Raw genomic sequence first — 12,936 nt, forward strand, 5'->3', positions numbered from 1 at the left:
TGAAATATTTCTACAATATAATTCGATGTAAATCAGAGACTTATTTCTTTATCTTATTCTCTCATTCAGGAAAAAAAATTTGAGCGATACCTTCTAAAAAACTTCATATTAGTTGGGGTGTCCTCATTAAATCATTTTTCCTTTAATAGCTTCTTAAATTTCTGGAGCACTTCTCAATGATGAGAGTAATCCATAAGGCATAACTTCCAGGTTTCTTACATATATACAAGTAACTTAAGAGGAACAGAAAGTTGCAAAAAAGGAGCAATCAAGTGCAGTTCACATCATGGACATATTATTTATGTCTCAGGCTACATATTTTATTTCATTCAATTAAAATCCTCCGACTATTACACTGATTACAGGAATTACAAAAAGTACATGGAGTACTCATCTAGACTTCAAAATCATTTTGTGCACAAAAATTCCCTTGGTTTGCCTCAAGTGTATTGACCTTGAGTGGCATAGAACAGGCCATACAAGATGAACTCTGTACTCTTTAACCCATATTTCTCCAAAATGTCTAAAAGGCAAAGGGCTTGTATTTATTTTACATAAGCCTGACACATAAACAAGCCCATTTTTGATTGGTGGACCAGTTTGGAATACAAACCGCTTAGACCAAAGGCACTTAGAAGTTTCCTGAAGGAGACTGGACCTGTTCAGTACTAAAGCCATAAGCTTTCTATTTTATTCTTCTATCGCAAGGTGTTGCCATCTTAAGACTCAAATCTGTGGCTTTCACGACCAGGTATGGCACATCGGATAGTGAATCTTCTGTTTATGGAAAAAAATCAAACTAGTGAAAATGAAGAAACATGAATAGCAATTTTCTTCTCAAATCTTCCACCCCTTTCCTCTTGTCCACTTGCAGGTGGGTATAATTTTTGGCCAAAAATTTCAACTCTTGAAAAAGGTAAGATATGGCCACCAACACAGCCAAATACCATAAATAGTGATTTACACCAGTCATTTGACGAGTATTTGTACCACATATCTTACCACAACCTCATACTTTTCAACAATATGGGACATGCCCATGGAGTGGTACATACTACAACAGGGACATATATGCACTGCTGCCAAGTTCAAATTCAACACACAGTGTACCTTCACAGACTTCTCAGACTTTGTGTGTGCTTGAAAAACAAACAGAGCATTGACATGTTTAAATGTCAGTCGAGTTAATCGAGTCAAGGTATGCTTGAAGTTTGAAACCATTAGCTTGTAGGCCTACCTGTGTATATAGATGGCCAGATCATGGTTACATCCAAATTTAAGTGGATTTAGAAAAAAAGAGAGCATATCTTGTTTAAATACAGACATTCAAGAAAAAGGGACCTTCAAGTTTAAGAGTTGCTGTTGAACCTCCCCCTTCCCATTTCATTTGATTTCTCTTTGGCAAGCAGCGACCCTATCAACATACATGTAAATATCCATTAGTCTGTTTCCAAATTAGTAGTCTCATTTATTTTGGCAAAAGCTTTGTTCAAGTCATGATAGAGACAATAGGCAGGGACAGTTGTGTGCAGAAAAAAAAGATTTTTTCCAGAAGCACCTGAAATGAAGCTCCTATCAGAAATACAATTTTAAGCTTGAACTAGTTACATTTACATGTACAGTTGACGTCTTCATTCCGCATACCGAGATATGGAATGTTTTTCAAAACATAAAATTTACATTTGCATTACACTTTTATTTGTTGTTTGCTTCGTACAATTTTTGTTTTACATCTGCATTTTGTACACACTCCGAGTCAATTCATCTGCAGTCATAAAAATTGAACGATGATCTATGGGTGACACCACTGTTGAAATATGAAGTAAAATAAAAGCCTTCAGAAAACTACAAATAAAGAAAAGGTCTTGATTATTCAGTGATAACTTAAAAAGTTACAGATGCTTGGAATTGAAATAAAACTGTAAGTAGAAATCACACACCAAATTCATGTTAACCTGTGCACAGACTTCGAGTGAACCACAAATGATCAGTCTGTATTATGACCACATTTAGAAATACACTGAAGGAAACCTGGCCCTGCTACCATAAACAATACCATTTCCCCTGTGTAATTCCAACAATAACAATAAAAATTTTCAGCTTTATTTACTGATAATAGCAATATAATCTCCAGGATGGTTTTCAAATGGCTGCCAGTAACCACTTGAGAAATGTGACAATCTACAACTTCAAATTACAACTGCAAATATAAGGATAGTGTTCAGTTTAAGAAGTGGAAGGAAAAACTCCCCAGGATTATTATAGAGATGAGAAAAACCCACAAAGTTAAGTAAAGACTAAAAAATCCACAAATTAAGCCTGGGCTGGATTCACAGAAGTGGAAGGTGACAAAAGTGTCACTATGCCAACCTGACGCCCCATTCTACCAGTCCACTTTTCATTGCTGAGCCAAAGCAACACTGACACCAAAATAACCCTTCAAGACCATATACATTTCGTAACGTACAGCATGATTCTGATATAATTTGGTTCAAAGAGCTACATTTTCCCAATGGACAGGTCTGGGCAGTTAGTGGGGAGGCTGTGGCTGGGACAGCTGCGCTGTTGCCATCGTGAGGATGCCTCCAGCGGCAGCATCAGTACCTCCTGAATCCTGCATCCTCTTCTGTCGCTTCTGCTGCAGCTCCTTCTGGATCTTGTAGATCTTGTCAACCAAAAGGTGATAGTACTCCTCCTGTGACAAGACCAGGCAGTAAAAAACGAATGAATTAAAAAGTGAGCAAGGGTGAATGGTTTGCCAGGTGATTTTCCTGCGATGGACACTGGTCTTCCTAAGGAGCCACTCAAAATTGTCAGTGTTTTTTCCAATTTTGACTTTTTTTTAAATAATGGGTGGATGGGTCAAGGAAATAAATTGAAAATCGAAATTTAATTTTCATATTAAAATCCAGAAAAATTTATTTCTCTGAAATATGTCTAGCGTGCACGCCACACATATATAGCTCAGCCACACCAGCATTCCGAAAAAGGCAATCTTTTTCACCTTCGTTTCCATATACAGACAGGGGGACCTTTCCATTACATTATTATGCAAGTGTAAAACATCATGGAAGGAGGTGGTTTTTACTGTTAGACTTGGAAGCCGGGCGCTTGCAGCGGTGATCAACCACAAATGTAGCAGGGTACCAGAAGCATTATATAAACCTAATGATATACACAGTGAACGTTGAACACCAGTTGCTAATAATAGTGAAACATTCATCACCTTGAATCTAAGGCCAGACAGCAGCAAAATGCATCCAAATCTGTTGGCTAGAGCTAGGTCTACGTCTCTGTTTCAATAGAAATACATATGCATGTGCGTGGAGACGTGGTAATTGACTGTAGGTGTAGCCGTACCTCGGGAGATCCATTTTTGAGTGGATTGGACATGGCATGCTGTTGCGTGCACGATCGATCACGATCAGCTATTGCAATTCCAGCCATCATCTTGTCATACTGTGTTGCATTATAGATTTTCACTTGTATATGAATTTATGTCAAATGCATGTATAATGTACACGTACTGGATGAAAATTCAATTTTTTTAATCGAAATTTTAAAAACATTGAAAATTTTAAGTGGCCCCTAGTCCTTACACGAACTGTCAGTGGAAAGACTGATGAGAGCCTTGGCAAACACCTGCACTTCTCTAAGAGTAGGAAGTGTCCTTGTACATCATACAGAGTTACATGTAGTTGTTTGTGAGGCTAAGTTCAACCTTCCATAAAGTCAAATATTAAGTTCTATTCCAATTTCAAACAAACAGCAGCAACCAACTATTTCTGTTTGTTCATCCGAGTGGTTTTTCCCTCCGAGTTTCAGCAGAGGGATTTGTCTCCTACTTAAAGAGGTTCGGTCCTAATTGGTGATTTATTCCCTTAGTAACAGCAAGATCAGAAATCATGAGAAAAGGAGCACTGCAAGTCAGAGTAATTTGGCCTTATTGCTGGACATATGCACAGCTACTACGATGTATACCTGTATTAGTTTACACAAAGAAACTAGCAATGAAGCCAGAGCGTGTTTATGCTCCTTGAGGAACCTTGAGTGATCAGAAGAGGGTTCTTTCTTCTAAGGCCACAAGCCATATATGTAAAATAGGACAAGAAACTTTGAAACTGTTTTAATTCAACCATACAACTCAGCAATTCAACAAGCAATTCAATAATTACAGTAACACTTCTATATATTTTCCATTGAGTGTTTTAGAATTGTACTTCAATGTTCTGCTCATTTGAGGCTCCAGTACAAACTCTGAAGTGCTGGTGCCTGGCCAGGCATTAGTCTCTGGAATTCACATGTGCACAATGTCTTGGTGTATGATTCACGATGATGCCAGATTCATGTACTGACCTACACATCTGACTATATTTCAACCAATTGGGATAAAGAGCCAGCAAGAGGTGTGTTACAATGGAGATTATGCAATTTTGTAACTAAATGATTTCATTACTTCCAGTTTTATTTTACTGATTTTTACCTCTGAATGTTTGATTTTGAAAACAATTTTCAAGCATTTGATGACTGATCAAACATTTCAATATCCAGCACAGCCCCGGTTGTTTGATTATCCAGAAAAAGGTATGAATTCCTAACGCAACAAAAGACTGTATATCATTTACCTTACTGCTGGCTTGCTCATACATGTCCTTTTCCATTCTTCAGGCATATAGGCTACCACTTTTCCCATTCACTTGTCTTTCATGGCTTTGGGATCAGGTGATGGAAATACTGCTTGAACTCTGGAAGGGAGAGAAATCATTATTCTTGAATACCCACATCATAAAATGCTTAATTAATGTGTGTTTTGGCAAGTTTTTATTCCGAAAGGTTAAAGAAAACATACTGAAATCAAATCGGTGCACATTTGTTATTTCAAATGCAGTGCAAATTAAGGTGGCACAATCAAGGTTTTTACCTACATGTACAGTTTAAAGACAATGTGATAGCGCAAATCCTGGGTGACGAACTGCTGCAAGGGCTGTGTGTTGCCAGGGATGGGCATGGTAATACCCATGCCAGCGTTGCTGGTCAGGGGAACAACAAATTCGAAAGCTGGCATATCATCAGAGGTATCTATGAGATCAATGCATATGTTGAAAGAAAGTATTACGCAGGTAGAGTATGACCAAAGATTGTATAGCACCGCGCAGCAGCGCAAGATGGAGAACTTCACCGTGAATACGCGTAAAACGTTATCACGTGGGCGGCATTTGGGTGTGAATACACTTTGCTTATGCAACAGGCACAGGCAACGTGACAGGCACGCACACCTGGTATGCCTGCATCCATGCATTAACATTCATACTCAAATGGCACCTATAGTGATAGCACCTTTTGGCCAAGTTCTCCATCTTGCGCCGCTACGCAGCGCTAAAAAATCTTTGGGCATGACCATAAAAAGTATCTGGTGCACTGCTGCAAGTTGATGAGAAAACAACTTGTCATATAATATGCACAAAACTTCAAAACCATCAGTGCTGGACAAAAAATGTATTCAGCACTTAATATATTAAGAGATAGTTAAGGTCAAGAGAGTTTTTCTTTTTGTTGAAAGAAAAATTGACATTAGTCAGGGGCTTGAAAATGAAGATTTTGAGGAACAGCAAGTGGTCATCTGCCAATCACATGAAACTCAATCCCAGCAAGTGCAGCGTCATGACTGTCAGCTTTACGAGACAACCACATAGACTGGAGCAACTCCATATCGCGGACACAGTTCTACAAGAAAACGCATCCCATCGCATCCTGGGTGTTACAGTGCAGGCAGACCTTAAATGGGATGCCCACATCCAGAATATAATATCTCGTGCCAACAAAAGACTGTATATGTTAAAGACACTGAAGCGTTTTTGCCTACCTGTAAATGATTTGGTCTCCATTTATCTTGGCTATATTAGGCCATTGTTAGAATATGCCACTCCAGTTTGGAATTTTAGCCTCACGTTGAAACATGTTACAGCTCTGGAAAATTTCCAGAAGAGGGTTTGCAAAATTATTCTTGGCAATGAATACAATGGTTATGATGATGCACTTGTTTCTTGTGGCATGCTCACTCTCAGTCAAAGGCGAAACCAATTGTGTATTAAGTTTGGTCAGTCTCTGCTCACCTCAAAGCATTTTAGTACTTGGATTCCTCTGACTCGTCATCAGTCACATGGTCGTCAGTTAAGAAATTCTACAACTATAACAGTGCCTTTCTGTCGTACAAGGAGGTATCAGAACAGCCCTCTTGTAGGATTGATAAAGCTGCTTAACAGTGTGTCTGACTAAACCTATTAGCTCCATGTTGAGTTTATTTGTCCTGCCAATAATAGAATCAGACCTCATCGTTTACTTGCTCTGGTTCATTTTTTAATGCTTTTAATACAAATGATAATGTGTTTCCTGCGTCGTAATTGTCCTCCCTATCTAATGTTCCCTTTGTAATATTTTGTGTTTTGATCCCCCTCCTCTTCCTTTTGATCGCTTTCCTCCTGACCCCCTACCCCTTACCCCCTCCCCCTTTTTGACCCTCCTTAGCCCTATATGTTTTGTTTCCTCTTCCCTTTCTGTATTTTCGCCCTTTTGTCCAAGTACATTGTTAATGTTTGAAAACAAATTTTGATCTCCGTTGATTCAATTTTTTTGTCATTTTAATTTTAACCATTTTAGAATGTATTATTGATCATAATGTCCCTGTTTACTCCAAGGCTTTTTAGAAATCTAACGCTTTTGGCTTTTTAATACCCTTTTCTTTTGTAATTGTACATATTATTGTATATTTATTTGTTTTAATGTACATGTAAATTCTATTCACAATTCTGCCCCTGGCGGCGAGGAAAACAGTTAAAATAAATAAATAAACCATTCATTCATTCATTCAAGTGGAAGGACAAGCAGTATGTGTGGATCCGTTTTTCTAACTGGTGCTTTTTTCAGCAGTGTCATGCATCATACAAAGGAATTAACTCATTTAATGTGGTATTTTGTAAGATTCAACCGACTCTCTCTGTCTTTCATGATCACTGTTCGACTTCTACATGAAAATAAATACGCCAAGTCATTCCTCTATTAACCATTCCTATTGAGCTTCATTTGTAATCATTCCACTCAAATGTAAGGCAATTCAACTGAGACACATTGAAAAAGATGCCTTTGGAAGACTGCATTTCCAAAAATGCATTGAAATATATACAGTTGTATACATGTACTTGACATTTGTCCTTTATGGACACAATTTATAACACCATACACCAGGGTTGAGATTGGAAGAAAATGAACATCCACCATGGCATAAGTATATGGTAACATAAAGATTTTTAAGATTTACAAAGGCGTGCTAAACGAAAAAACCCTGAAATCAGGATAATTCGGAAAAAATTGTGAGAACAGGATAATTCTGATGAAAGAAAAATCCTGAAATCAGGATTATTATGATGCAAAATCCTGAAATCTGGATAATTCTGATGAAAAAATCCCAAAATCATAACAGATCCCCAAGAAATCTCACCCCTGGTATGCTAAGTGTTTGCAGAGGAATTTAGTGAAAAACAGAGGATGGCTACAATGAGTTCACAGGAGTGGCCAAATCTCCAAAGGCCATCCCATTCGACTCAGCGGAAAAACCAAGCCAAACAAAGCGAACAATTCATTACAAACCTTTCCAGGCTCTTAAACTCCCCAACGGAGAAAATAGCATTGGGTAAAGGTTTAAACTTGGTTCCCACCCTGGCTAAACCGAACCGCCTCTCACTTCTTCATGATATCCACGAATATCAAAGACGAATGAGAATTGCACTTCTGATGCACAACAAAGTTCTGAAACAAAGGCCTTTCAAACTTCCGTACACCTGGTATCCCCAAACTAGAAAAAGAAACTTTCCCCAAAACTCACTCCTGGCAAGCATCGATGTTGTCTCCACGTACACCAACATCCACTGGGTGCAAACCGTTGAATCGGTAGCCAGGACAAATTTCGGCTACGCCATAACCAAACCCCATCCAACTACACCCGCACTCTCCTAGAACTTGTTCTAGGCTGCAACTAACTTCAGTTTGGAGGTAAATTCTTCAGACAGAAAATCGGATGTGCAATGGGAGCAGTAGCAAGCCCAGAAATTTGCGACGTAGCTTTACGTGAATTTGAGTCGGAAATCTCAGCCCCCATGGACAAAATCCTTTTCTGGGCTAGATTCAGAGACGACATCCTCATCGTCTACAATGGCCAACTCGATTATTTCACCCAATTTGTTAACCACATGAATCAAACTAGTACACCCTACCCTCAAGTTCACTTTTGAGGCATCCGAAACTTCCATTACCTACATGTACCAAGACCTGACAACTTTCAAAGGTCCGTGTTTCATCTCAAAGTTCAAACGGTATCCTGGATACGAAAGTATTCACAAAACCAACGGAAACATTCCAATACCTGGAAAGAACCTCATCCCATCCACAACACGTATTCCACGGCTTTATCAAAGGAGAAATCCTAAGATATGCCAGAAACACCAATAGTGGGAATAAGTTTCTACAAAAAACACAAAGTTTCGCAGAAAAAACATTTGAAACGAGGCTATGATCAAGCCGAGATTCGAAGATCGATGCAGTCCATTGATTTCCGGCAACGGGAATCTATGATTCACAATGAGCAAAAAGTGAAAAACAAAAAAGAACTCCCACTCGTCTTCACCACTATGCACAATCCTCATGTGAAACACAAAGACATCAAAAGAGCTGTTCTCATACACTGGCACCTCATCTCTGGCAACCCATTGAACATTAAAGGAAGTTTTCCCCAAACCTCCTTTAGTTGCCTACAAGGTAGCCAAAAATATCAAGAAAAACATTGTCAGATCCAAACTCAGCCACACGGAGGACTATCGGTCCGCCACACCTGAGAAATCTGATAACGCTCTAGATATTCTCATTTCCCTTTTGAATGAACAAACCTATTCACACTAATTGTGCACAAATATCATGATCAGAGGAACGGTCATCACTTTTTCCGTCAGTGAGTGCCATTCCACTCACTAACCATACCTTTACACCCCGATTCATATTTGAATCAAGCGGCTGATGAGTCCCCAAAGGGACGAAAATGCATTCCCGCTACTTTCTCAGGTTCAACCCAACCCACAGCTTGGCTAAACATGGTCTCGATCGGTCTACACAAGTTTAATTCTTATTATTTCTACCCACCGAGGCTCCATTTTAGTCTCCATGTAGAAATAAATCACACAGTGACGCACCCACGGATAGACATGTTTTTTTTCGAAAGCACCCAAAGTTTATTAGTTTGGATTCAATCTATAAGACCGAGCGTCTCTGAGTGGGATAGGGCCATCATTTATTATCCTTGTCATGTTTGTACTCCTTGCACCTTTAGGGAGTATTGTGGGTTGATGGTGAAACAACAATCTGCCCGAGAATACCAGCCGATTGGCGGAAGCGGTATCTTCAGGTTTGCTCTCTCCCGAATAGCATAGTCACATCCTCCAGATCGACAGTGTTGTCACTATGTATCAATTAAACCTACATTGCATCCCATTGCATGCAAGTTCAGGTTGCATCTCTCAAAGTGGAATTACCCAAGGCAAAACAGCCTAAAGTACACTCCACACAAGTGAAAGGAAAGGGATCCAATCTTTCCCGCCAAATAAATTTTACTGGACCAAGCTCATACACCCCGACATGTCCAAGGGATACACCCTCCCACATGTTCCTACATCAGTGCTCACATCGGGATTCTGGCTGCAAACCGTGCCAATTCTCCCGCCAATTTTGACACTGACGCAAGGCTTCCACTGAGCTACGCACCACCGAACACAGACCAAACACTGTTTACACCAATGGGACGTTTTCCTAGTGATTTCTTCAGCGTCCGCAATACACAATGACTTCTCAGGGGTTAATCTCACTCCAGACCAATGGCTCCAACATTTCAAGTCAGGAGAGCTGGCAGTCTTCAATTCCGAGTGCCCAAGTGACCCCGAAAAGTGATTACTCGGACGTATCCGAATCCCACAATGACCGTTTCATAGATAATTTGGCCCAAGAATGAATGAATGAATGGGATAGAGCCATAATTTCTTATCCAAGTCAGAATTACGTAGAAATATAAAGCAGTCAGACAAGAACCCGCACTTCTTTTTGCAGCTATTTCCCTAACTACTGCAAATATGGACAGGAAACGTATATGAAATAGAGGAACATGTGTCCTTTCAGATAACACGAAGATTACAGTTTTTAGATAATTCTTAGATCTTTCATGCTCGATTATATGAAGCATTCACTCTGTGGGAACATGACCTGTATAGCGCAGACGAAGCCAGAATTCTGCAAAAATAGGAGGCAGTTGGACAGGAACTCGCACTCCCTTTGGCAGATATTTCCCTAACTACTGCAAATATGGATAGGAAACTTGTATGAATATGTAGCGGAATAGCCCCACGTCAGTTGGACAGTGGGAGGAAGGAGGAACGGTCCCCTAATTAAAGCGGACGAGCACTTGGAGAACACGTGAACAATAAATGATGTATAACTCCAGAACTACAATTTATTAAATATAAAAACAGTTGGTGTAGTGTAATGGCTAGACGGCACCGAAAAAAACAATACAATGAATAGTCAAAGGCTTATACTGCTATTTAACCAATTACAGTAGGCACGTTGTAGAACAGAAAGCAGTTACAACATTGGGCCACGTAAATCGTACAATTTCTCCGACAGAAGTATTTATACAATTATAGGTACTTAGTAGGGGTTCCTAACATTGACTCTCTCCCACACTTAGGGGCATGGCAGAAGCCATCCTCCCTGCAAATTAATAGAAGCAAAATGCAGAGAGTACAGTTCTACATTCGAGACCAAAAGCAAAGAGATCACCTTCACACCGCGTGCCCGGGAAGCCTATAAAAAAGTCTCCACTTTATGTTAATTACCTTTGTTACGCGTATTGGAAGGATGAGGGCGCCCTTACTGAGGAACGGTTCCCTACAAATAGAAACATGTGAAACAAGGGGAAACATGTGGCCTTTCAGATAACACCAAGATTTCCAGATTTAGATAATTTCAAGACCTTTTATGCTCAAATATGTGAAGCAATCTCTGTGCAAGTGCAGGACCCGGTATAGCACAAAGTCAGAATAACGCAAAAATATCCAAGTCAGAATTACGTAGAAATATAAAGCAGTCAGACAACAACTCGCTTCCTTTTGCAGTTATTTCCCTAACTACTGCAGATATGGAAATCAAACTCATATGAATAGATAGAGGAACATGTGCCTTTTCCGGTGACACAAAAATTGCCATATTTAGATAATTTTAAGACCTTTTATTCTCGAAAATATGAAGCATTCTCTTTGCAAGTACAGGACCCTGTATACCGCAAAGTCAGTTTGACGCAAAAATATCAAGCAGTAAGACAAGAACTCGCACTTCCTTTTCCAGATATTTCCCTCACTACTACAATAGAATAGCTTTGGGGCTCGGGCCCGCATTTCCAGCCACCCCCGGTCCCGCGCACCAGCCGATTGGTCCCGGTCGCGCTTCACATGCGTATACGCGTTACACGAAGACGCCGTTGGCAGTGTCAGGCGCACGGCAGGCGGCTTGGCCGGCTTTACCCAGTACAGTAACAAGGCTGGACACGCACAATGTGAGCGATAACAACCGCCAATCGGCGGGTACTGCTAACGGGGACAGAAATACTACTTTTCGTCCCCCCAACACCCGTTAATATCGTAGTCCTCAAGCAATGGTTGTCAGGTTATACAGATAAATCGGCGGCTAATTTGCTGTATAACGGTTTTGCAAACGGTTTCTCGCTGAGCTATCATGGTCTGAGGGTACGTAAAGATTCTGATTGCCTTAAGTCCGCGAAGGATAGGCCAGAAATCGTCCTCCAGAAATTACGCGATGAAATTGCATTAGGCAGGATTGCAGGTCCCTTCTCGGACCGGCCATTTCCAAATCTTCAGTGTTCACCTATTGGTCTCGTGCCAAAGCAACGACAGGGCTCGTTTCGCCTTTTTATCATCTCTCCTATCCACTAGGTGAGTCTGTGAATGACTATCTTGATAAGGAAGAGTGTGTAGTTCATTATGCATCATTCGATACGGCTGTCGATTTAGCGATGTCCGCCGATTCAGCAACATGGCTGGCAAAAACGGACATTAAGTCGGCTTTTCGGTTGCTTCCCGTCGCCCCTTCTGATTATGAATTGCTTGGCTTCAAGTTTCACACTCAGTTTTATTATGATAAGTGCTTACCCATGGGATGTTCGGTGTCCTGCAGGCTTTTTGAGGCATTTAGCACCTTTCTGGAATTTCACTTTAAGCAACTGTCGAACAGGGCGCTATCCCCGTCGATAGCATACTGCGAGTTTTATCCACTAGTGATTGCAGTGCATTGTTGGGGTAGTAGTAGAGAAGTGAGAGTTCTGGAGCACACGCCCCTTTTTGCCCGGTTTTTGCTCAAAACCCTTGGGTACCTATACGACCCAAAAAACCGTCGAAACAATTTTGGTGGGGAAAAATGGGGAAAAATGGGGAAAAATGGGAAAATCCTGGAATTGTCGTTAACCCCTGGTTTTTGATCAAAACCCCTGGGTAGTACATCGACCCAAAAAACCAGGGGAATTTCGGCTCACTTTTGACCTCGGCGCCGCTCGCTAGCTCGTGACCCGGCAATCACTCGCAAACAAGTCTCGACTTGCCCGTTATAAAAAACGAAAAAATAGGGAAGAAGTGGAAAGTTGTTGTGCCGAAGGCCTTGCACCAGGCTGTGCTTTACGCTTGTCATTCTCAACCGACAGCGGGCCATCTTGGGCGTGCAAAGACCCTAGATCGTCTTCACACCTTCGGCGTATGGTGGAGTGGCATGGCCAAAGATGTGCGCAATTTTGTGCGGGCATGCCAGAAGTGCCGGGAAACCAAGCCTGTCTTCAGG

At 40.7% G+C, this 12,936-nt stretch overlaps 1 protein-coding gene across 1 annotated transcript; it reads right to left on the reverse strand.

Annotated features, from left to right (window-relative positions):
- Nucleotides 1–278: 278 nt before the first annotated feature.
- Nucleotides 279–5,302, reverse strand: LOC147795507 (protein cbp-1-like). Its single transcript, XM_087131762.1, has 3 exons — nucleotides 4,926–5,302; nucleotides 4,626–4,745; nucleotides 279–2,695 (listed from the first exon to the last, which is right to left on the reverse strand). Exons 2-3 carry the CDS (start codon nucleotides 4,659–4,661, stop codon nucleotides 2,531–2,533), a joined length of 201 nt encoding a protein of 66 aa, XP_086987888.1. The 5' UTR covers nucleotides 4,662–4,745; nucleotides 4,926–5,302; the 3' UTR covers nucleotides 279–2,530.
- Nucleotides 5,303–12,936: the final 7,634 nt, after the last annotated feature.

This window comes from Acanthaster planci, unplaced genomic scaffold (assembly GCF_054643075.1).
Source record: "Acanthaster planci isolate LZ-2023a unplaced genomic scaffold, COTS_SCS Contig12, whole genome shotgun sequence".
Taxonomy (NCBI): domain Eukaryota; kingdom Metazoa; phylum Echinodermata; class Asteroidea; order Valvatida; family Acanthasteridae; genus Acanthaster; species Acanthaster planci.

Coding starts and splice junctions, on each gene's coding strand:
- LOC147795507 (XM_087131762.1), bottom strand. CDS start 4,661: ATGGAAAAGGACATGTATGAGCAAGCCAGCAGTAAG. Junction 2,696..4,625: donor ATGAGCAAGCCAGCAGTAAG/GTAAATGATATA, acceptor GTCTTGTCACAG/GAGGAGTACTATCACCTTTT.